This window comes from Diospyros lotus, chromosome 7 (assembly GCF_014633365.1).
Source record: "Diospyros lotus cultivar Yz01 chromosome 7, ASM1463336v1, whole genome shotgun sequence".
Lineage (NCBI taxonomy): Eukaryota > Viridiplantae > Streptophyta > Magnoliopsida > Ericales > Ebenaceae > Diospyros > Diospyros lotus.
Genome location: NC_068344.1, coordinates 35,938,424 through 35,962,967, shown reverse-complemented (window position 1 = coordinate 35,962,967; position 24,544 = coordinate 35,938,424). Strand labels below are relative to the sequence as shown.

Genomic DNA, 24,544 nt, shown 5'->3' with positions numbered 1-24,544 from the left:
CCTGTCTCTGCTGCCACTGCCGCTGCTGCTGCTGTCTCTGGGAAGGGGGTGCAGGCAATGAAGGAAATGGTGGCGCTACTGCCAACGGCTGTAAACTCGTCGTGCCCTTCCCCTTCTTCCCAGAAGAGAAGGAAGTACCAGCGTCGCCTCTAACCCTCTTCAAGTCTCTAGCTGCCCTCTCCTCTGCTGCTCGTGCCTCAAGGGCTAAGGCACTATCAACTGCCTCCTCATACGTGCCAAAACGAGTGGCGTGCAAACTCCTGAACCACGGCTCGATCAATCGAGATATAAAGCGTGTAATCCTGTCCTGCTCCGTAGGAACCAAAGCAGGTGCAAACTGTGAGAGCTCAGTGAATAACGCATCATAACGCTCAACGCTCATATCTGGGGTCTGTCTTAGGGCCTCAAACTGCTGGGCCCTCTGGAATCTCATAGTGCTAGAGACATATTTTGCCAAAAATAGTCTCTTGAACTCAGCCCACCCTAACGGGGCATCACCCCGCCGTCTCCTCAATACATCATACCACACGCTCGCCTCACCATGAAGACAAAAAGAGGTGAGCTCCACCATCCGGTAGCCATGTATGCGAGAACCTCTCTTCAGTTTGTCCAACTGATCCAAAAACTCTTCAGCCTTATCTCTCGCACCTCTGAACTGGGGCGGCTTCAGACCCATAAACCGCTCAAACTCATAATCTATCCCAACGGCCTCAGGGTCCACTGGAAGGTCCACTGGAGGCTGTCCCCTAGTCTCGCCTGCATCACCAGTGCCGACGGCAACACCTGCAGCGCCACCGCTAACGGCGCCCCTGGCGCCACCAGCCACAGCACCGTCGCCAGTGCCGCCACTAGTGCCACCTCTAGTGCCATCCTCGGTGCCATCTCCAGTGCCGCCACCAACCCTAGTATCAGGGCTCACACCCCCTGGCGCCTCTGGCTGTCTCTGAGAATTAACTATATTTGTCAACAGCACCGTGATGTTTGCCAAGGAGTCAATAATCAGCTGGTCCCTATCTCTCGCCGGAGTACTACCATCAAAGTCAACTCCACTGCGACCCGAACCACGGCCCCGGCCTCTACCTCGGCCTCGGCCTCGGCCACGTCGTTCGCCACGACCTCGTCCACGGCCTCTGACCGTGTAACCGCTGGTAGGTGAGGGCTGAGGAGCCTGATCACCCCCTAAAGAATCTGTCTGCCTGGATGCTGTCCGAGAACGAGTAGGTATCATCCCTGTCATCGTACTGATAGGTCAATAAAAGTAGCAATAGAATCTGAAAGCAAAAGATCAAATGATACTAGACTCTAACACCCTTAGCAAAAGCTAGATCAATAATGTGCCATGGCTCACACCACGATCTAAAACCCAGCTAAGAATGGCTCTGTGGGACTCAATGAGACAAGACCTTAGACAAGGCTAGAGAATCGAATAGAATCAAAAGACACAAGCCTAACTCAAGAGTAACCTAGGCTCTGATACCAATCTGTCACGACCCGAAATCTGGTATGTCATGACCGGCACTAATCCCTAGGCCCAGCGGCCCCAAAATGGACTAGTAAGCCTCTTCTCTAGCTCGATTTGAATAAAACAATATTACTGACAAGATATAGAACATGAATAAAATACCAATTCACCTTCTAACATAATATCTCAATATTTCATATACAGCAGCTGTACAAAATAAGAATATCTATCACACTGCTGTCAATAATACATACCCGATCCCGTATCTCGGGCCCTTGGCACAATTATGTGCCAACAAAAATAAAGACAAAACATCAGACTCTACAATATGGGTATGTCTCCACAGAGCATCCTATAATACATCCGAAATCAAAAGAGGGTATGACATCATACCAGAAGATCTGCTGGACCAATAATCAAAAGGAGAATTCCCTGAAAATATTTTTAATAAAACGAGGTGAGTCTTGTGGACTCGCGAGTATAAGGTATGTCATGCCCACTAGGAGAGTATACAATAAAATGCTAGGATGATCATCATGAGTATAATAACGTAATAACAGTATAAACAGTGGAATTATAAACCATAAGTTAAATAATTTGAGATTTCAAAGAAAAACATAGTGTAGGAAAAATAGGTGCTTAAAGACAACCCCCATAAGTTGTTCCCTAACCACCCAAGTCCCCTATACTTTTGTATGAGATGCATGCACTGATTCTGAGGACACACTAGTAGAAACTGGCCTAACGCCTATATACACATGCACACAAGTATATATATCGGCACATACATCATCATCACACAATATCATCATAAAGGCCCACGTGATAGCAGTGCTGAAACATACTATCCGTGTCTCTCATGGCCTTGGCATGCCAAGCCTCACAGTACCATGATCTTTTCCTGCTGTGAGTCACCAGGGAATCTACTAGATAGTCCTCTAATAATAATGCAAATAATACCCTAATTTATGCACAAGTCATAATCATTTATCATTTCATGTGGTGCCTAAAATACACCATATCATTCAATAATTCACATTCTCAAAACAAGAAATCAATTAGGGTATCTTTCAGTTTATGTCTCTCCCAGTAGGATGAAAATATTTCATGCAAATTAGAAACATTTAAGAGTATTTTTCTATGATCCGCATATAAAAATCATGTACGAGTTATGCATATAAAAATTTATACAAGGTTATAATATTTATGAATAAAACAGTATATACGTGCATAATATAAGGTAATCATAACATATCCTGTCTACTCGCCTGGGAAATGATGACTCAAGTCCGAGTCTGGGGAGAAGATCGAACAAAATCCTGAGAATCTGAGCCTACAATAAATAGAATGGGGTGTCACATTTAGGTAACAAGAATAACGACGTAAAGAAATTACCGAAAATCCTAACCATTGCCTAACACCCTAAATCGATTATTTGGTACCTTGGCCCGCGCAATATTCAAATCTGGCGTCATGGAATTCGTCGAGCTAAGCCATCGACTACGTCATCATGTCTCGCTTTGCTTGCTACGCGTAAGTGTATAGTGGAACTACACACCCACTTATAGGCTGCAATATCATAATATATATATATATATATATTTACCCATAAACTAGTTTTCTTTTAATATAGATAATATATTTTTTTATCTAAATTCCTCCTTTATCAAAAATACATACATATATATATTTATAACTAAATTGATAAATTTTCTTGAAAACTTAATAATTAATTAATAATTTAATAAATGGTTTAAAAGGAATAAATTGCAATATTCTAGCCTCAGATAAAAGGAATCCATCAGAAATCAGGATTCGAAATAAACCCACGTCATCATCATAGGCTAGCCTAGAACGCACTCAGGGTCAGTCTTACTCGGCCTCGGGTCGTCTAATAGGGCTTCATCCTTAGGACTCCGATCAACAAAATGACTCGCCAATCATATCGCCAATTCTAGGAGACCTAAAGAGAACCCAAATTAAACTGACATCGATATCCCGAGTAGGACCAACCTAACCAAGTCATCCTAGGTTCCCGGACAAGCGACAAGGGAGAACAAGCCGAGTGGGCCAGCCCAAGGGCTGCCACAACTGGGTCAGTCATGCCCAACACATTGGGCCATCCTAAAACCCAATCGGGCCCCGCCATCCTAGGCTAAAACCTATCCCGACATGCCCAACCCCAAAAGCCCTCATTTCCTTTTTCCTTATATTTTTTTTTTTTTTTTTATTTCCTTTTATTCTTTTTCCTTTCTTTTCTTTTCTTTTCTTTTCTTTCTTTTTCTTTTCCTTTTTTTTTTTCTTTTCTTTCCAACACACTGCCACCGCCGGCGACCGCCGCCGGCCGGCCAAAAATGGCCGACCAATATACCGATACGAAGCCCTCGCCACGAATATCAACATATATTAAAATGAAACCCATCGGACGGTCAGATCTTACTAGATCTGAGATTTAATTTTCGGCCGAAAATAGGGGCGAATCTGGCCGTCGCCGTTCGCCGGCCGCCGGCCATTTTTTCGACGATCAGAAACTACCCCGAGGTGCGCAACACTAAGGAGAGCAACATATCCAAAAATGAGAAAGATCGGACGGCTAGATCTTCGTAGATCTAGAGTCGAAGTTTCGGCCAAAAAGAGAAAAAATACTGCCAACGTCGCCGGCCATCGTGGCCGGCGATTTCCAGCGATCCAAGACCGCCACCCAACCCTCTTAAGCAAACCGACCATCATATCCAAGAATCACAAAAATCCAACGGTTGGATCTTCGTAGATCTAACCTCAAACATTCGGCCAACAAGCCCCATCGCGCCTCAAGCCTCATTTCACGAAAACAACAAGCAAAACAGAGAGGATGAAGCCAAAATACTTACCTCCTTGTAGATCGGGGGCACTTTAACGGTGAAAGCGAAGTCGGATCAACGATCGAACGGCCGGATCGCTTGGAATCGAAGAAAATCCGAGAGGAAATCAAGAGAAAATAAAAGAGAGAGAGAGAGAGAGATTTTCTGATTTGGGGGGGGGCTGCCGAGCGCCTCCCCCTTTTCTTTTTATATTTTTGTTTTTTTTTTTTAATTATTATATATATAATTTAATTAATTTAATTAATTTAATTAATTTTTTTGGATCTTTACAATGATATACAATGATAATGGTTTTATTTGTTAAATTCTAGTAGACAATATTACGTACCTTGAGTAGAAATACTTTTACTCATGTAGTTCTAAGACAAATTCAATATTTTTAATGAAGAAAATTATTTTAAAGAAGACCATGTGATGTTGGTTATCATATTATAAGATAAATCAAGAATTTCTAGATTCGTCAATTTTGATTACTGGTTCAAACTTGTTCAGTTAATTATCAATTTTGAAATTAAAGTATAAAAAATAATTAACCTTTAAATCTTCAACTAAGAGGAAAGATGAAAATATAGTTTTGACCAATGCCAATTTCAAATAAACATATATATCTTCCCTAAGTGCACATACGTGCATGGATTCTTTTATATTTTTGAATGATGGCATTGAAAGCGATGGATTTAGAAATTTTGTATAGGCACAATTTATAAATTTAAAATTATTATGCACAAAAATTATAATTTGTAAAGTCTCATTTCACCAAAAAACGTATATATATATTTTCATGATATATTAATTAAATAAAATAAAATATCTCTCTTGGCATAGTACACACACATATACACATAACAATACCTAGAAAAAGGTATATATGCCCAACAGAATGGTTATACAGTAAAAAAATAGCTATTTTATATACATTTTACTCATCATTTTATATTTATAACTCAAAATATTTATCCCATTATATATGTATTACAAAAGATTTATATTTATTTCAAAAACTAAATTATATTTTATCTCAAAACTCAATGCTACGGATGAACGTATGTTCTCTATACCCTTGTATATTTTTGCACGAGATGAACTTTTTAAAAACACTAGAAAAAGACAAAAAAATGTATAGGAATTGTTTGGTTATAATTTAAAAAAAATTGGTCGTGCATGCTAAGTGAATTTACTAGTCCAGTCAAAGTATCCTTGTATGTCATTTTTTTGAAGGCATAGAATTTTCAAAGATGAAATTCTAGCAATTTATTTTAGAATAGTAGAGTTATTGACATTATTGTTACTCAAATCAAGAAATTTAAGATATACTGGTTGGATTATCTTTTCCTAATTTATAGTTGTCAGGCCCAGCATTTGGCAATGGAGTTCAACTTGTAGTTGTCTCCAATTAATGTACTTGTTTAAGAACAATTCAACAACCAAAATAATTTGTGGAAGGGTATGACTAGGATATTAAAATATTAGGATGGTGATTAAATTGAATTATTTGTCTTATAAATTTGAAGATATTAACATATAATAACTTGTAGTTTTCCACAACAAAATCTTTATATTATTTATTTTTTAATTTTTTATTAGTCAGATTTTTGTTTACTTTTGTTTGTATTGTAGGGATTTAAAAGTTTTCCTAACAATCAATAGGCCAAGAATTGTAGTATAATATTAGTAACAATCAACAGTGGAGTGCTTATAAAAGATAATGGCATGTTTAATATTTTTAGTAAAAATGATGTTTTTATGTTATTATTAAAGTTAATGGGCTCCCTAAATTCTATCACTGCAATTAGTTTTTGGTCAATTTAATAATTAAATCAGAGCTCACAACTCTCTTTCTCGTTGAAGGGATATCTAATATTGCAAAAAATTGTTTTAATTAGGATGTGATCATAAAAGGAAACTTACTTGTGAAATTAACCGAGCTTAAGCAACCTCCAAGATTTAGAGACTTTAAAGAGGAAATTCCATTAATAAATTCTAAAATTTCGGAATTATCAATCAAATTGAAACTCAAATCGAGAACTTCAAGATTGGTCAACGTAGAAAATTTTTTGAAATCTGTAAAAGAGATAGAATTAGTAAATAATCTTGTCCAGACATCAAAGAATAAGAAATAAAAATAATAATAAAAAATATAAAAAATAATTAAATACAAATGTCAATTACAACTGCCCTCAAGAGAGCAAAAGAGTAGGGTAGTTATTAGTTTTCAGTAACAACAACCTCATACAAGTAGAAAATCAAAAACAAAATATATACTCAATTTTAAAACAAATTAAAACAATTACATCAAAGAAGTTGTTGTCTTGCTTTACACAATTTTAAATGTTCAATATCCTATTTTATGTAAATTCTCTTGGGCAGTGTTTGTGTGTACAGTAGTGTGCATCACCAGCTCATTTTTTTGTTAATTCAGTCCGTTATAAGCTAATTTGTCAATTTAATGGATTGAATCAAAGCTATAAAACATCCATTTAATAATCCACTTCAGTTTTCTATTAAAAAACACCAATATAATCAAATTTGTTTATTTCTCATATTATTTATTTTTTACAGCATATGGGTAAAAGGAGTAACAAGGGGACTTTTGATTCCATCAGTCTAAACTTTAAGTAGAGTCTATATAAAATTTTTAGTTCACCTAAGAAGTATTAATATTCAACAACTTACGAAGAAAGGCTTAAAAAATGTGATTTTTGATCATTCAACTAAAATTTTGACATATTTTCCCCCTCAATTATTATTATTATTATTTTTTTTTGTCACCTTAAGTTCTTGGCATTAGTTTCCATTAAAGCGTGAATTTCACGCTTGTTACAAAGCATGTGATGGGGAAGGAGAATAGATAGAGAAGCCAATTTTTAAGATATGTGGTTTTTAATCCCTCACCTAAAATTTTAACATATATATTAGCTCATTCATTTTTTATTTTTTTTTTGTCACTTTAAGTCGTTAACTGAAAATTAATGATTCAATTAATGGTAACAAATAAAACTAAACCTGTCTAATAAGATTAATAAATTTCTTCATTTATTATTTCTAAATTTTTTGCTTTCATATTTTTGTTATTTTTATTATTTACAATTTTAGACTAATTAACAGAAAATAGAAGTTCCTTCAATTCATATCAATATATCCAATAGGTTTGGCATGTGATTGTGAAGTGAGCTTACCATTGAAATCAGCTATCCAACACAAGTCGTTGGACCCAAGATTTAGAGAGGAATTTTAATTATGAAAACGGATATATGAAGGGAACATTTCACGTAATTTTGGCAGCAATTCTTTTCAAAAAGTGTTCATAAATTTGAGTACAATATGAGAGAAATCTAGCTAAGCAATGGACAAACTTGAATCATTATATATGACTCTATCGACTTTTCTAAAGTTTTTGTATTTTCGTCTCGCTCTTTTGAACATATAAGCCTATAATGGATGATTAGTAGTACTCTTCTAGAAAAAATTATAACTTTTTTTTGTTGTTTAACTAAGGTGCACCTAGAACAAAGAAGCATTAAAATACCAATATACAAAAAAACATTAGAACAAATAAGCATTAGAGCTCATAACTCTCTTTCTCATTGAAGCAATATTTAATATTGCCAAAAAATTACTTTAATTAAGATATGATTATATAATTTAACTTACTTGTCAAATCAATCGAGCTTCCCAATCTATTTCCTCCAAGATTTAGAGACTTTAAAGATAGAATTCCACCAATAAATTCTAGAATTTTGGATCTATTGATCATGTTATAACTCAAATCAAGAACTTCAAGATTGGTCAACGTAGAAAATTTTTCAAAACCTATAAAAAAGATGGAATGAGCAAATAGTCTTGTGTAAACTTCAAAAAATAAGAACTGAAAAAACATGAAAAATAAAAGATATTATTGAATACAAATGTTAATTATAACTCCTCTCAAAAAAGCAAGAGTACTAAAGTTATTAGTTTTCAACAACAACAACCTCATACAAGTAAAACTAAACCTGTCTAATAAAGTTAATAAATTTCTTCATTTATTATTTCTAAATTTTTTGCTTTCATATTTTTGTTATTTTTATTATGTACAATTTTAAACTAATTAATAGAAAATAGAAGTTTTTGTAAAGTGAGCTTACCATTCAAATCAGTCATCCAACCCAAGATTTAGAGAAGAATTTTAATTATGAGAACGGATATATGAAGGGAACATTTCACGTAATTTTGCAGCAATTCTTTTCAAACAGTATTCATAAATTTGAATACAATATGAGAGAAAGCTAGCTAAGCAATGGGCGAACTTGAATCATTATGTATGTGACTCTATCGGGCTTTTCTAAAGTTTCTGCATTTTCATCTCGCTCTTTTGAACATACAGGCCCATAATGGATGACTAGTAGTACTCTTTTAGCAAAAATAATAACTTTTTTTTGTTGTCTAACTAACATGCACCTAGAACAAAAAAGCATTAAAATACCAATATACAAATAAGCATTAGAGCTCATAACTCTCTTTTTCATTGAAGAAATATTTAATATTGTAAAAAAATTACTTCAACTAGGATATGATCATATAATTTAACTTACTTGTCAAATCAACCGAGCTTCCCAAGCTATTATCTCCAAGATTTAGAGACTTTAAAGATGGAATTTCACCAATAAATTTTAGAATTTTGGAGTTATTGATCATATTATAACTCAAATCAAGAACTTCAAGATTGGTCAACGTAGAAAGTTTGTCAAATCCTGTAAAAAGATGGAATTAGCAAATAGTCTTGTGTAAACTTCAAAAAATAAGAATTGAAAAAACATGAAAAATAAAAGAGATTATTGAATACAAATGTTGATTATAACTCCTCTCAAGAAAGTAAAAGAATGCCGAAATTATTAGTTTTTAACAAGAGCAATCTCATACAAACAGAAAATCAAAGACAAAATATAAGCACTCAGCTGAACAAATTCAAGCAACATCAAAGAAGTTGCTGCTTTGCGTTACACAATTTGAATTTTCGATATCTTATTGTATGTAGATCCTCTTGGCAGTGCTTGCATGTACAGTAAGCATGCATCACCAGCTCCCCTTTTAGTTAATTCAATTCTTTATAAACTAATTTGTCAACTTAATCACATTTATACCTAATAAGATTGGATTCAACCAAAGTTCTATATAAAACATCCATTTAATAATCCACCTCAACATTTTTGACATCATAAAGTTCTTCGGTTAACTGAAAGTTAATGGCTTAATTAATGGTGACAAGTAAAACTAAACTTTTCTAATACTTCAGATCAATTTATACATATCAAATTAGACCTTTACACACCATCTCTTATAACAACCATACAAATAAAAATAAAAAACCACAAATATTCTCAAATCCCTAACAAATTATAGAATAATAGTATTATTGGAATTGCTCGAACTCAAATCAAGAACTTCAAGATTTATCAATTCAAAAAGTCTTTCAAAACCTATAAAAGAAGTAAAATTAATAAATGCTTTCTTCTAAAATTCAAGATAGAGAAATTAAAAAGAAAAAATCATGAGATACGTTTATGAGAGATTGCATGTGAATCCACAAACCTTCATTCTCAGCCCAATCGACTAATGCATTTTCACTTAATTCAAGAGTCTTGATCTCTTTAAAGGGAAGAAACAGAGAAGCATTGAAATACCAATCTTTACTAGATTCCCAATCTCTTGTTCGATTAAGAGAGAGTTGAATGACTCGGCTTGAAGTGTTGCTGCATTCAACTCTTTCCCATTGACAACAATTGGATGATTTATTATCCACCCAAGAAGGCAAAGAGTTGCCATTGGGGTAGTTGATGGAAGCTTTGAGATGCAGCAAAGCTATCCTCTCTTGCTCCCAACACCCACGACAACACATTTCATTCATCAACACTGACATTACCACCGTCATCATCCACACCCAAATAGAATGAGGTGTAGTACTTATCATATTTTTCACCAAGATATATATCTCCTTGCTTGCTTTTGTTCTCTTTTTTTTTCTTGTTTTAAGAATCATGCTACCTCTATTTATATATCTCTACTCTGAAGCATTATGAAGTGGTCTTTTCCCTTGATCTAATTATAAAGAGACAAGTGGAGACAAATTGACTTTGACTTGTAAGAGTAGACTATGAAATGGTGGTGAAGACTTGGAAATATAACAGTCTTTACAACTTAATTCATACGTTGAAGTACATGCAAGTAGATAAACTCATCATGGATCCTAATATAAACTAGACAAGTGGAGACAAATTGACTTGGTCTTGTAGGAAAAGACTTGGAAATGGTGGTGAAGACTTGGAAACACGAGAAGACTTGGAAATATAGAAATCTTTACAACTTAATTCATACGTTAGAGTACATGGAAGCAAATAAACTCATCATGGGTCCTAATACAAACTAATTTAGTTATTGATTAATATGTAATAGCTAATCCAATAATGTCTAGTAGACTTATGATAGTAATCTATCATTTGGGAGAGATAAGATACAAATCAAAGTATGAGTATCCAAATTCATTGGTCCAAAATAACACCATCCATTTATCAAAACTAACACGGAATATTATAGTATTTTTCATTGTTGTGACCAAATGACTGATATTAATGCTATTCACATACAATTTTACACCTGTTTAATTTGGACCAAATTAAAGACGTGCATTTAAGTGGGTGTTTGTGTTTGAATTAATCATTTGATTATACCTAAATACTAGTCATTATACCTAAATTTCTTTTCTCTTTTTCCTCTTTTAATTTGATGTTATTCATGGACCATCTTGTCAATTAAGAAATGGGACTTTAAATTAAATGTCCGAGAAGATGCATCAAGAAAAGAAGAATGAAGTAGGATGGAGAAGGGGCCACTCTTGTTGGGTGTGGAGATATTTCCTTTGAGTTGATATAAAGAAAAAATTGCATCATATATGCGAATAAGATACTTAAAATCTTTGACACATAAAATGGATGGATGGATGGAATTAAATGCAACTGATAAACTCTTATTAAGTTTTAACATTCTAACAATACAAAAAATCTTTATCTCCACATAATTTTAACTTAGCATGGGCCAATTTCTCGCTTGTGCTCAAAAGAAAAGTCCTTAGATCAATTTTAATACCATTGCTCATGAAACTAAGGGCCTCAACTTAAGAATATACACTAATTTAAAATTAATTGATTTTTAAATTCATGAAATTAAGTGATACATCTAAACCATCCTTAACAAATTACTAATATACTAATAGTGATACTATGCTTGCCGGCCAAAGATTTTTATACTAATGTGCTAATAGGGAGTGTCAAATATGTCTAATTAATATTTCTAATTTCTCTTTTATATATTCCCAATTTCACTGTTAGATATATATTAGAATTAGGCTAACTTGAACATCTATATTGATAGAATTCTTTTTTTTGTATTTTTTAAAGTAGCAATTGATTCCATACCAAATAAGCCTAATTTATGGGAAGAAATTAATAAGCCTAATTAAGGGGGAGGAGAATGCTAACTAAAATGACCCAATAATTTTCTAAACTGTTAATATGAAACCATTTTCATAAAAATTGTATAAAGATATCATTATTTAATACAATTAATCGTATCAAGGATCTGGAAGTAATATATATACTGTATATACATACTGTATGGCAGGCTGTTTTGACTTGAGCTGGAGAGATGCATACCAGTCCAAACCAAGTTTCAAAAGAGTAATGCAACGACCAAGTCTCCAGCACCATCAAAACAACTGAATCAAATGAGTAATGGACTTACAGAGATGAGAGATGGGCTTTCTAATGGGTTAGACATATGTAAGGAGAATAATGGGTTGTCTAATGGGCATAAGGCAGCAAGTAAAATGGGTTGGGTTTGGTTCTTGTTTTGAGCAATTGAGTCAAGCTCGTTTTTTTAAAAAAATCAGATAAATTTACGTGAGCCATCTTCTTACCGGGCTTCCTATAAATGGGTTAAAACCTTTAAATCTATCAATCCCGGGCCTAAACCTATAATAGTTTTATACTTGCTCGATCTTACCATCATCGCCTTGAACTCGTTGGGTATCACATTCCAACCGTGCCAATGGGTGTTATCTTTCAGGAAGATTCTTCCATGGGGGCCAAGTCCAATTAGAACCCACTTCACCAGAGGTAGTTCCAATTCCCAGTTGACCCTCGGATTTCTCCAATTCACCGACCCGCAGCCGGGGAACAACTAGCCTGGCGTCTCAATCCCTTTCTGGAACATTCTCCTTCTGTTTGATGCTGCTAGAAACCACGAATTTCAGACGTGAACTCGAAGGGAACACGGGTAAGCAACGGCGTTTGAGCAAAGAGTTGAAATTTGAGCTTTTAGAAGGCGGGTCCTGTGAAAGACAGTAGAAGTTGAGATCAGCTCGGAATGTGAATTTGGCCATTCTATTCTTGCATTGGTTTGCGCAATTGTTGGGTTGAAGAAGAGAAACGAGAAAACTGTCAGTGATCAATTGCGGCCGTGTTTGTGTTTGGTTTCGGCAATTTTTGTGGGAGAGAAGAGATGAAGAAGCAACGAGCAGAGACGAGTGATAAAAATTGAGTCTTTTACGAGATGATGACAATAAAATATTGAAAAAATTTGTTAGAAATAGGGTAAATTATGAAAAAAATCTAATTTTTTTTACCAATTTGTAATTTGATTCAATTTTTTTTAATCTTGGCAATTATGTTCAAATTGACTCAATTAGGAGTAATGTAAATTCGATTTAGAGAGAGTATTCAAGTTGACTTGACATGTCATCTATTATAAAATAATAATATATGTGGGACTTATATATACACATAAATAAATAAAAAAAAGAATGACAAAAATGAACTAGTCAGTGGCTATGGCAGACAACATTGATGGTAAAAAGGCGTCGATAGTGGCGGAAGGTGTAGAGGCCATTGTCGACAGTGGTGGAAGGCAAAAAGGTGAAGGAGCCGTCGGTCGGGAAAGATGAATCAGTCAAACAAACGATCAACTGTTGCGACTGAAGAAGAAGACAAATGATTAGAGAGACCACCAATTTGGAAGACTATTATCGGAGAAGATGATGCAAGAAGTGTCGTCGATAAGAGAAGACCGACTATCGATCGCGATAATCGAAAAAGGCATGGGAATAGTGGCAATGATCGGAAACGACAATTGATGCAGTCAACAGTAATTGTGCCGCACAACTTATGTTGAATTTTGGTCGACCTAAGATCATAGACCAAAATTTTGGTTAACTTCAATCGACTTAATGCAAAATCAAACACCTACTTACTGCCTTACTTTAGTCAATTTAAAGTTAAATATCAGTTGACTTAAGTTATTCAGCCATGATTTTCATTTCTTCTTCACATTAAGCTGATTGAAATTCTTTAATTTTATTTTAATAAAATAATTTTTATTATCATCAAAATTATATCATTCTACCTTTGAGCTTAAATAATAAGATATGAACCCCTATTTTTCCATTTTATGCAATTAATATAATTAAGATGAGATTGACAATATAATTAAGCAAGTTGCAAAATAAAAAAGAAAAAGTAAATGTAAGCTTCAAAAAGGACCATAACTCATAGTGATATAATAGATCAATCCTCCTAATGGTTAGTTGCTTGAGAAGCTCAAGTGGTTAAGCTCGATGATTATATCAAACACCTGGCTCCATTTACTCTTCGGGTTTTAAACCATTGTAATTGGCAATTTACACCTCAATCTATCCGGTTTAGATGGTTGATGGCGGATGATTATATTAATTTTTTTTCATAAAATTGATTTATAATAAAAGTATTTTTATATTAACCCTAATGGGTAGTTCAACTAGGGTTGGAGCGGAAAAAAAAACTTTTACTTGATCCAAGGTTTGAACCATGTCAATAAATAACGCTCGGGTACTCTTGAGGTTAGCTTAAAAGACAAATGGTACTCTTCAATTTTATATATCTCTTTCTCATTTCCTTTCTTTCCTCACGAAACTTCTCTCCTTCTTTGGCAACCAAGGCGGTGGTGCTGGGGCGGTGGGTTTCCTTCCTCTTCCTCCCAAATCATGATCTCAAAAGCCCCTTTTTGTCCCAAGTCATGATCTTTATGTGTATCGATCATTTGATCTCATAACTAGTTCATGATCTCTAATAGCACTAACTCGACTTGTTCTTGTTTTCTCTCTTTCTTTGACGGTGATGACAAAACTATGGGTTTCCTTCCTTTTTCTTCCCGATCATAGTTTCCACACACATAGATCATCAGATCAGGTAAATAATTCATTATGTCTAATAGATCTAACTCGATTTCTTCTTGTTTTCTTTTCTTCTTTGACAGCCATTGCGGTGGTGACCAGATGGTTGATTTTTTTCTTTTTTTTCTCTCAGATTGTAATTCTCACATTTATCGATCCTCAAATTAGATAAATAGTTCATTATCTCAAGTAGTAGCAACTTGATTTCGTCATGTTCTCTTTCTTTTTTTGGCGGCCATGGCGGTGGCGACAAGACGATGGATTTCTTTCTTTTTTCTCCACGATCATAATTTCCACAAATATTAATCATCAGATCTGGTAAATAGTTCATGATCTCTAATAGCACCAACTCAATTCCTTCTTGTTTTCTCTTCTTCTTAGGCAGCCATGGGAGTGGCGATGTGACGGTGAATTTCTTTCCTTTTTCTCCCTGATCATAATTTTCACATATATCAATAATTTGATCGAGTAAATAATTTATTATCTCTAGTAGCACCAACTTGATTTCTTCTTGATCTCTCTTTCTTCTTCTTTGGCAGCCATGGCAGTAGCGTTGGGATGGTGGGTTTCCTTCATTTTCCTGTCCGACCATAATTTCCACACATCAATCACCGGATCCTGTAAATAGTTTATTATCTCTAACAACACCAACTTAATTTCATCTTGTTTTTTCTCTTCCTTTAGCAACCATGGTTGTGGTGATGGGACTATGGGTTTCTTCCCATTTTCTTCCATCATATAATTCCCACAAATATCGATCATCCATGTAGATGAATAATTCATGATCTCAAATAGCACCACTTGATTTCTTTTTGTTTTTCAAAAATCAAATTTGTTTTCCAACATACCTCACACGTATGTCGATCTACAAATTTTACTATCGTTCACAAATGAATTTTCTTCCACTAATCCATTAGGTTTTTCTAGGTTACAAAATGAATTTAAATGTAGATAATACCTAGTTCATTCAATTGGGAATTTGGTCAGCGTGTAAATAATTTGAGTCATTTGTTCATCATTTGCTACCTTTAAAATGTTCTAAATAACATAGTTACCGCACATGTCCATCTTCGATTTAGGTAAATGGTTCATTATTTCTGATAACACCAACTCGATTTCTTCTTATTTCTGGCAATCCATTTGATTGTTGGATTGCAAGACAAATTTGATTGCCAGAACTAGGAAGAAAACGAGTTGGGTTTGTCGAATATAATGAACTATTCATCTAAATCGATGATTGGCATGTGTGGCAACTATGTTATTTAGAAGCTTGTAAAGGTAACAAATGAGAACAAATGACTCGAATTATTCACACACTCACCAACCGAGTTCTCTTTCCAATTATGAATTAGGTATTTCGTATATAAATTTATTTCTTAACCCTCAAAAACTTGATGGAACTGTGGAATAATAAGATTCATTTGTGAATCATAGTAAAATTAGTGGATCATTTTTGTGAATGTGTCTTGCCACACGTTCATCTTTTATATTCTCCGACAAGAGAGAAAGCTTACTCCAAATGGCCAGATATGGCCGCCTTCACCACAGCCCCTTCACAGCCGAAGCAACTCTACTCAATCCCTTTCTGTAAGTTCCTTTCCGCTCTCAATTCTTTCAAATTCCACTATTCATTTCATCTCCTCACTTTCCAACCATCCGATAAAACGAACGGTCCAGATCCCGACCAAGACGATATAAAAGATATAAAACATATTTAATTTTGGTATATGTTGGCATTACCTACGGCAGCTCCCGACCAAGACGATAGCATGTCGACTACTGTAATGGCAGCTCATCGACACCGTGCCCTAAACCCGTGCCATTAAGCCCAACGACAAGCAATAGGTTCTACAAGGAAAAGGAAAATGTTCACACGTTTCAAGAATCATTGCCCAATTCAACGCTCCAGATCATTTCTTCTGAGAAATTCAATGCTACTTAAGGCCAAAATTGTGCATCGTCTTCTTTCAAGTGACGAGCAGCAGCATGGACGGCAATGGAGTTCCCGGCGACAATCGGGAGACGGAGCCCTCCCCTCCGAAGAGTGTTCAAGAGAAGTCCGCAGCCGGGGTTGAACCGCCCAAGGAATACATTGTTAGAGACAACAAGTTTGGCCAATTAGACACTTCCCCGCCTTTGGCCCCAATTCCTGTGATTGATCTCAGTCTCTTCTCATCTGGAGGAGAAGAAGAAGGTGAGTTGGAAAAGCTGAGGTCGGCTCTGAGCTCTTGGGGCAACGTCCAGGTTCGGATAATTGATTAATTGCTTTCTTCATCTGGTCTTCGGTACTTATTTTCCTTTTTTTCTCATTAGCTAGGGTTTACAATTGCTTTGAATCACAGGCGGCGGGCCACGGCATGCCTTCACAATTTCTGGACGAGGTGAGGGAAGTCATCCAAGAATTCTTCAAGCTGCCAGGGGAAGAGAAGAGCAACTACTCTCGGGCCGCCGGCGAGTCTGAAGGCTATGGACAGGACAAAGTCGTCTCCGAGAAGCAGGTTCTCGACTGGTGTGACCGGTTATCCCTCAGGATCTATCCGGAAGATCAGAGGAAACCAAAGCTCTGGCCAGAAAAACCAGAAGATTTTAGGTACTTCTATCTTCAATCGCATTTGATGTCTCTTTCGTATGAAGGTCAAGAATGTGTTTTTGATAGCCACATAACAGTCTTAGAAGCGTGGGCCGGTTATACGGAGTTGTGTTAGTTTCTCTTTCGTCTGATGTGTGCGATCCAAGTCCCAGATCAGATGTATGTATAATCAGTCATCTAAAGTAGTGAAGTGATGGATAATTTCAAATTTTTGTGCCTGGAACAACTGTGTTGTGGGAGTCTTTTGTAGTTTCTCCATGAAAGTACAAATTTAGCGGGTTTTACTGTTTTGCAGAGAGAAAATTGTGGAATTCGTAGCAAATATCAAGTCTGTAATGGGTATTATATTCATAGCCATGGCAAGGTCACTGAAATTGGAGGTGGATAGCTTCTCAAAGCAGTTTGGGGAAAGAGCAATCATGCAAGGAAGGTTTATCCTCTACCCACCATGTCCAACACCGGACCAAGTATTTGGGCTTAAAGCTCATTCGGACAGATTAGGGATGACCATTCTGTTGCAAGACAAGGAAGTTCAAGGCCTGCAAGTTCTGAAAAATGATAAATGGCTCACCGTCCCCATAATTCCTTATGCTCTTTTCGTCAACCTTGGTGATCAAATGCAGGTACTCTCTTGGCCTCCGTTTGGTGAAGATTTTTGTGTTTTCAAGTGCTTCTCTGTTCTGCAGAATTATCAATCAGAATGTGAAATTGTTATGAGCCAATCCCTCGTGGGTAGTCTAGAGGAGAGGTGTTACTTATATGAATTGATCTATGAACCCGATATAGTTAACTATAACTTAGTTCTTTTAGGGGAGTATTCATCATGTTATAAGTGGCATTAGAGTTCCCCAGGATTGCTACAAAGTGTGAGCCTTGAAATTGTGTTTAAAACTGATTTGGGTTGCATTGAGATATAGATTTATAGCCTAACATGGATGTTGGTGGAATTTAAATGAAAGAGTTAGCTACTACTCAGTCCCACATTAGTAATCTATTCTAAAAATCTTAGGACATATTATTTTTCCATGAATCCATAATTTGTCTTCAGCACACACTTAGATATTAAACAAGCACTACAAAAAATTAGGTATTTAGCGACGATTTTTTTTGCATTTAGCGGTGGTTTTTTAGCGGAAAAATGTCGCTTAGTCAGCCGTCCCGGAGCGTTTAGCGGTGGTTTTCAGCAATCGCTGGAATAATCGCCACTAATTATATTTTTTGCGGCGGTTTTAAAAATCGCTGCAAAATAAGTGATTTAGCAGCGGTTTCTATAATATTTAGCGACGATTTTGAAACCGTTGCAAAAAATTTAAAAAAAAATTAAATTTTTAATTTTAGCAGCGGTTTCAAAACCGTCGCAAAAATTAATAAAAAAAATTAATGTTTTAATTTTAGCTGTGGTTTCAAAATCGTAGCAAAAATTAATAAAAAAATTAAAATTTTAATTTTAGTGGCGGTTTCAAAACCGCCGCTAAAAATAAAAAATTTATTTTTTAATTACCCGCGCAGGCCAGCCCAGCCCAAGCTCGGTTGCCCTGCCCCCGCCCAACCCTGCGCGCCATGTGGCCGTTTGTGCATGCGCCACGTGGCGTTGCTGGAAATTAAATCCCAGCACCTTCCCCCTCCCCAAGTTTCGAACGTGCGCGTGCACGCGAACCACTTGATCTGCGAAACACCCCTTGACATATATGGACATATATATATTATATACTAATCTAACAACTAATTTTCAGAATTATATTTTATATTTTTTAATATATATTAAAAATATTTATTAATTGATTATTTTTGGAAAGAATAATAGAATAAATTAAAAATAAATTAATTGATTAAAAATATAAAAGAAGATTTTATATATTTTTTAAAAATTATTAAAATTTTATATATTAAAATTTTGTTAAATTTATTTTTATTTTTTTAAATTAGATTTTTAATGAATTTTGCTATTAATTTAAATGCAATTTTAAATTTATTTTTAAGATTTTATATTTATTTTTATTAATTTAATTTTTAATTATTTTCTTAAGCAAAATATAATTTTTTTAATGAAAATAATGAATTTTAATATTTAATATTTTTATTTAATTTTAATTTTGAATTATTTAATTTTTTAATTTAGGGGCGATTTTTGAAAAACCGCCGCTAAATTTAATTTCTTTTTGAGTTTTGCGGCGCCGCAAATGTTAATTTAATTTTAATTTTGAAATTTTTTTTTGAATTTAGTGGCGATTTTCGAAAACTGGCGCTAAATTTGATTTTTTAATGAATTTTGCGGTAATTTTTGAAAATTGCCGCAAATATTAATTTATTTTTAATTTTAAATTATTTAATTTTTAAATTTAGCGGCGATTTCTCAAATATCGCCATGAAATTGAATTTAATTTTTTAATTATTTAATTATTTTTTAAATTTAGCAACGATTTTCACAAAATTAAATGTTTTACTAAATTTTGCAGCAATTTTATGAAACCGTCGCAAAATTTTAAAAAAATCACTCAAAAATCATATTTTGTGGCGGTTTCAAAACCGCCGCAAAATACCATGTTTTGCAGCGGTTTATAAAACCGCCGCAAAGAATTAATTTTTTTGTAGTGGAGGTATTATAAGTAATATAGAGCTAACCTAGTCTACTAAAAGGACACCATGAATTATGAAAAGGGGAGTTTGTCATGACCAAATTCTACATGGATAGTCTAGAGGGCATGCCTTGAGTATGTTATTTGATCCTATGAATCTAATATTTACCAACAATAATATTTTTGGGTAAAAACTATGGTGGTATAATATGCCACTGACAAGAAAGGGGAAATGCATTTCAATAACCCATGTTTAGGGATCATTAAGATCTCTTTCAATTTGAACAAAACAAGATGTTGCATTTGGTGGTTAAGAATGCATTTTTACTATTAAAATTGTTTGTTGAATGTATGCAAATAATGAGTAATGGAATATTCAAGAGCCCAATGCACGGGCTGGTGACAAACCCTGAAAGGGGGAAGATAACAGTTGCTATTTTCAATGAGCCAGAGCCAGAAAATGAGATTGGACCTGTTGAAAGTTTGGTGGATGAGAAAAGGCCAAGATTATACAAATCAGTCAAGAATTATGCTAATTTTAATTATGAATGCTTCCAGAAGGGCCTGGTAGCTCTTGATGCTGCCAAAGTTTAATCACTGAAATACTGTAAGTTATGGTTGCTAATTTTATGATGTTATCTATTCTCAACTATAAGAACTATGCTTGTATATGTTAAAAAAAAAAAAATTAGTTGAGTTCTCAATTAGCCTAATAGACTATTGTAGAATGTTACTAATGATCATAAATGGCAGTCTTGTGGTATTCGCTTTGTGCTTTCAATTGACAAAGACAGTTAAGAAGAGAGGTCAATGGATGTTTTGACAAACTTAAAAATGATGCATCTTTTTGTTATCCTAATTTTCTTGAAGTTGTTCTGATGACTCTGTTGTTGGGTCTATGGCCCGTTAATGCACTAGTTTTAATTTTATCTACATTTTACTACAAGTTTATTTTTACGAGGTAAAATTAATAAATTTTATTTTTAATTTTTTATATTGTTAATTTTTTTTATTATATCAAATTAATTTTTTTATGATAAAATACTTTAACTAATTATAATTTTAATACAAACTATATGGATTATAGAAATAATTAACTGAAGTCTTAATCTTATTTAATTATAAACTAAAAAACTCTTTAACAAGTTATACTTGTGAACAGGATTTTAAGATAGAAACAATATTAGATCAATAATCAGAAATTTTAAAATTTAGGAGTCAAAATTCAAAATAAAGAAAATAATATTCAATAATTTGTTGAGTTAAAAGATAAATTTAAAATACTTTTTACATATATGCTTAATAAGATTGATCCAATATTTATACATATAGGTATTTCCAATGAGCTCTTTGTCTTATAAACTTTTTCATGTTTTTTATTGAAAAACATGCTACTACACATTTTCCAGCACCTTTGTAGGTTCAAATCTATGCAAAACTAATTTTCAATTTCTCTTTTTCATCTCCTTCATAGATTCATCTTATCTTTCGTCGTGTTCATCTCTTCTCAATGTTGGCCTATCCTCTTCTCAGTATCGCCGGTAAGTTTTGTCTTCTTGATAAGGGAAAATGCTATCGGATTCATAATTACTTCTATATCCCGAGAATATAGCCAGTAATAGCAAAGACATATGTTCGTCGGGGAGCCAATCTAAGGTTACTATCCAGCCTAGGTTTGGGAGAGACATGTGGCAGATACGTCTCACCAAACCGACTAGCCTTTTGCTCAACGAAGCTTTCTCGAATTCCTCGACCTCAATCATCATTTCGAAGATCATGGAGATGGGGATTATCCCAAACTCTTCGGAAACAATTACCATATCCATATTACCAATATCATGGCTCCGTAAAAAATGGGATCCGGATCCTGGAGATTCAAAAAGGGAATTCTTATCTTAACAAAAGGATAAAAAGGAAGCAACCAAGACGAGTAAGGGATTCCTCTCTTCCTTAAGTTTTTAACTACATACTTTAGCTTGAATAACTCTGTGAACTGACTTAAACGTCAAAGTGATCACGGGGGAACGAGTCCCCTACTCCGTTTTGCAAGTACTTGACCCGAGATAGGAGAGGGTGATCGGCTCTACATCATCACTTCTCTTATCTTGTCCCCCTGATTTATCTTCTTCTTAGTGTATCTGATTAGGCATCTTTATGTGGGAATTATATTTTTTGATTTGTCTTTTCTCCTATTTGATTGGGGGTTTTTTACCATTAAATGAATTTTTTTATGTACAAAAGAAAAGATCTTAGAGACAAGCAATAGAAAGAAAATAAGACCCAACTAACTTTGTCCATCCGGGGATTGTTTGGTAGCCTCCCGTCATTATTGCTGATTTTATATGAGAAGGCTATTAGATTGTGTGCTGATGATCACATAATTTCATTTGGTTGCAAGGGTTATTTTAATGCTAATTAAGTTCCAGAGGGATTATTACCTCAAAAAGTGATACAATAATTTTTTTACATCGGCTAAAAACACATCCTCCAATTTTTCAAGTTCTTTTTCCTCCTTTTCTGGTTCTTGGTAGGTGAAAATATGATGTATAACAAATAATTATGACTTGCTACATCCCTTAAATCTTTTTTTTTTTTTTTTGGATGTCTAATTTATATTACCGTGCTACATCCCTTTTCTAGTTCTTTTTGGTGCTTGCTTAAGTCCACATAAAGAACGTTTTAATTTACACACATAGTTTAGATGTATTGAATCAACAAAATCAGCCAGTGCCTTAGTGACCCACAAAGAAATACATTTAACACATCAACGTAACGAAGGCTCCACTGATGATGCACAGCTAAGGCAAGTATACTGTGAATTGTTGTAGCTTTAATAACAGAATTGAAAGTTTCATAAAAGTCAATCCTAAGCCTTTTGACTGTAACTTTTAGCAATAAGACGAGCCTTAAAATTTAATCCTATGTACCCATTTATTTCCAACAAGATTGCATTTAGTTGGCAGAGGGACAAGGGACCATGTTTGATTGATATGCAAGTCATGCTGCCATTCCTCATAAAGACATGCATGTTGATATGTTGTTGGTTTGGTTTCAAGATAATTAAGAGAACAAGCAGGTAAAGGATATTTCGATGCAGTGTTGATTTCGGGGCGTTTTAAGAGTAGAGGAGCTTAGAATCATAGGATGTGTACGTTGTGAAGAGTTTTTACTATATTTAGGTGGTTGGAAAGTGGTTAAATCTACAACTAAATTAAGACTTGATTGATTAGAGAAAATATCCATAAATTAAGATGGTTATGATAATTTTATAATTCTTAATTACCTTATGATTAGTGACAAATTCAAGCTGTAAAAATATCTTAAGATGGATTAAAATTTTATATACCCTACCCTTGTGTTGACTTCATCCACTTAGGGTATAACAGTAGTCTTGACCAGAATATAGTATTGGTATTTGAAGTAATTTGAAAGTTGCTCTCAACCAAGGATAATATAATATTTTTATCAATTTTTATTTTTAACTTTAATATTTTGGTTAATCAAATTGAAGGCTGTACAAGTACTGGGTGCAAAATAAATATAACCCATCAAGCATTTGTTATTCTAATAAAAACTCTAATTACTTCATCATTTTTAGCATATTTTATTCATAAAATTAAATTTTAGCAAAATAATAGTTATCATAAAAAGAAGTAATTTTTTTTAAAAGTATGTGTAGGTTAAATTCGAATATGAATGGAAATCGAGCAGGGCATGCACTACAAGAAAATCTGGGACTTCTTTGATTTTGAAGCTCCAAATTTGGCTCCGATATTGTTTTTTGTTATCAACAATCACACTGTACATCTTAAACATGCAATAGTATGGCAACAACAAACCAAGACTTCTTTAATTTTGATAATTTATGACACCTATTTCATACTAACAATAAGTGCATTGATAACATTATTATAACAATAAACTACTTAAGAAAGAAGTTTAGTAGGATATACATACAACAACACTATTATTTCACTGGGGTGATTATCAATATCTACGAAGGAAACCAACTTTGATTCTCCACATATTATCCACAACAAAATAGTAGATAGAGGTGATGAAAACCTCAACAACATGGAACCATACCCGTCTCCAATGTGGATTTATATACAAAATTCCCACAATAGCTAGTAAAATAGCTATGTACGACCCTGCAAAGCTCATATAAAAAGTGTCCACATCGATAAAGTCGGATGCCACACTTGCATTATTATTGGCTGATGGAACTGATGGAGATGAATCTATGCAATTATTTGGTAATGGTTTTCCACAAAGAAATGGATTCTCAGTATAGCTACTTGAGTCGAAAGTTCCAAATTGGTTTGTTGCTTGAGGTATCCTTCCACTGAAGTTGTTGTAAGACACATTGAACGTCCCCAGTGAGTATAGACCAGTAAGCTGAGAAGGGATATTCCCATCCAAGTTGTTGTGAGAAAGATCCAAGCTCTCTATATTCTGTAACTTAGAAAATGTTGTTGGGATTCCTCCAATCAAGTTATTATGGGAAAGGTTTAGTGCTTTGATTTTGCTAAGGTTGCCAATTTCAGGTGGTATGTGGCCAACTAATTTGTTTTTGGAGAGATCAATTGCCGAAAAAAGGGATAGAGGCTTTCCCATGAAGTGCAAGGCCATTCCTTTGGTTGTGAACTCCACTTGTGATAAGAAAAGTGCTCGATTTGCAAACAAGATGTTACCTATGCTGATAACAAACATTGACTGACCATAACGACTACAAATCTTTAGGTTAGGCATCAAGGGTTCTTCCATAATTTGACCAGTTAAAGATATCGATGGTCCTAATTCCTTTTCTATATCAAA

General features: G+C 34.4%; 3 protein-coding genes across 4 annotated transcripts in view; 1 reads left to right on the top strand and 2 right to left on the bottom strand.

Moving 5' to 3' along the window:
- Positions 1 to 24,544, top strand: part of LOC127805906 (protein SRG1-like) — a 104,813-nt gene that overhangs the window by 60,796 nt on the left and 19,473 nt on the right. The window contains exons 3-4 of one of the 2 annotated variants that reach the window (XM_052342752.1): positions 17,059 to 17,150; positions 17,446 to 17,617. In XM_052342752.1, coding sequence (XP_052198712.1) covers positions 17,059 to 17,150; positions 17,446 to 17,617 — 264 coding nt within the window. The remainder of the gene's footprint in view (positions 1 to 17,058; positions 17,151 to 17,445; positions 17,618 to 24,544) is intronic. The other variant, XM_052342751.1, reaches the window with a different exon arrangement.
- Positions 1 to 24,544, bottom strand: part of LOC127805901 (receptor-like protein 56) — an 81,978-nt gene that overhangs the window by 55,718 nt on the left and 1,716 nt on the right. The gene's annotated exons all lie outside the window — the stretch shown is intronic.
- On the bottom strand, positions 7,542 to 10,303 carry LOC127805912 (putative receptor-like protein 8). Its single transcript, XM_052342756.1, has 3 exons — positions 9,892 to 10,303; positions 8,895 to 9,053; positions 7,542 to 8,133 (listed from the first exon to the last, which is right to left on the bottom strand). Exons 1-3 carry the CDS (start codon positions 10,268 to 10,270, stop codon positions 7,946 to 7,948), a joined length of 726 nt encoding a protein of 241 aa, XP_052198716.1. The 5' UTR covers positions 10,271 to 10,303; the 3' UTR covers positions 7,542 to 7,945.

What these genes read in the sequence shown, in the direction of transcription:
- LOC127805912 (XM_052342756.1), bottom strand. Translation starts at nt 10,270, where the DNA reads ATGATAAGTACTACACCTCATTCTATTTGGGTGTGGATGATGACGGTG. An exon ending in CGATTGGGCTGAGAATGAAG is followed by an intron (nt 9,054 to 9,891) that starts GTTTGTGGATTC and finishes ATCTTTTTACAG; the next exon opens with GATTTGACAAACTTTCTACG. An exon ending in AAGCTCGGTTGATTTGACAA is followed by an intron (nt 8,134 to 8,894) that starts GTAAGTTAAATT and finishes TCTTTTTTATAG; the next exon opens with GTTTTGAAAAATTTTCTACG.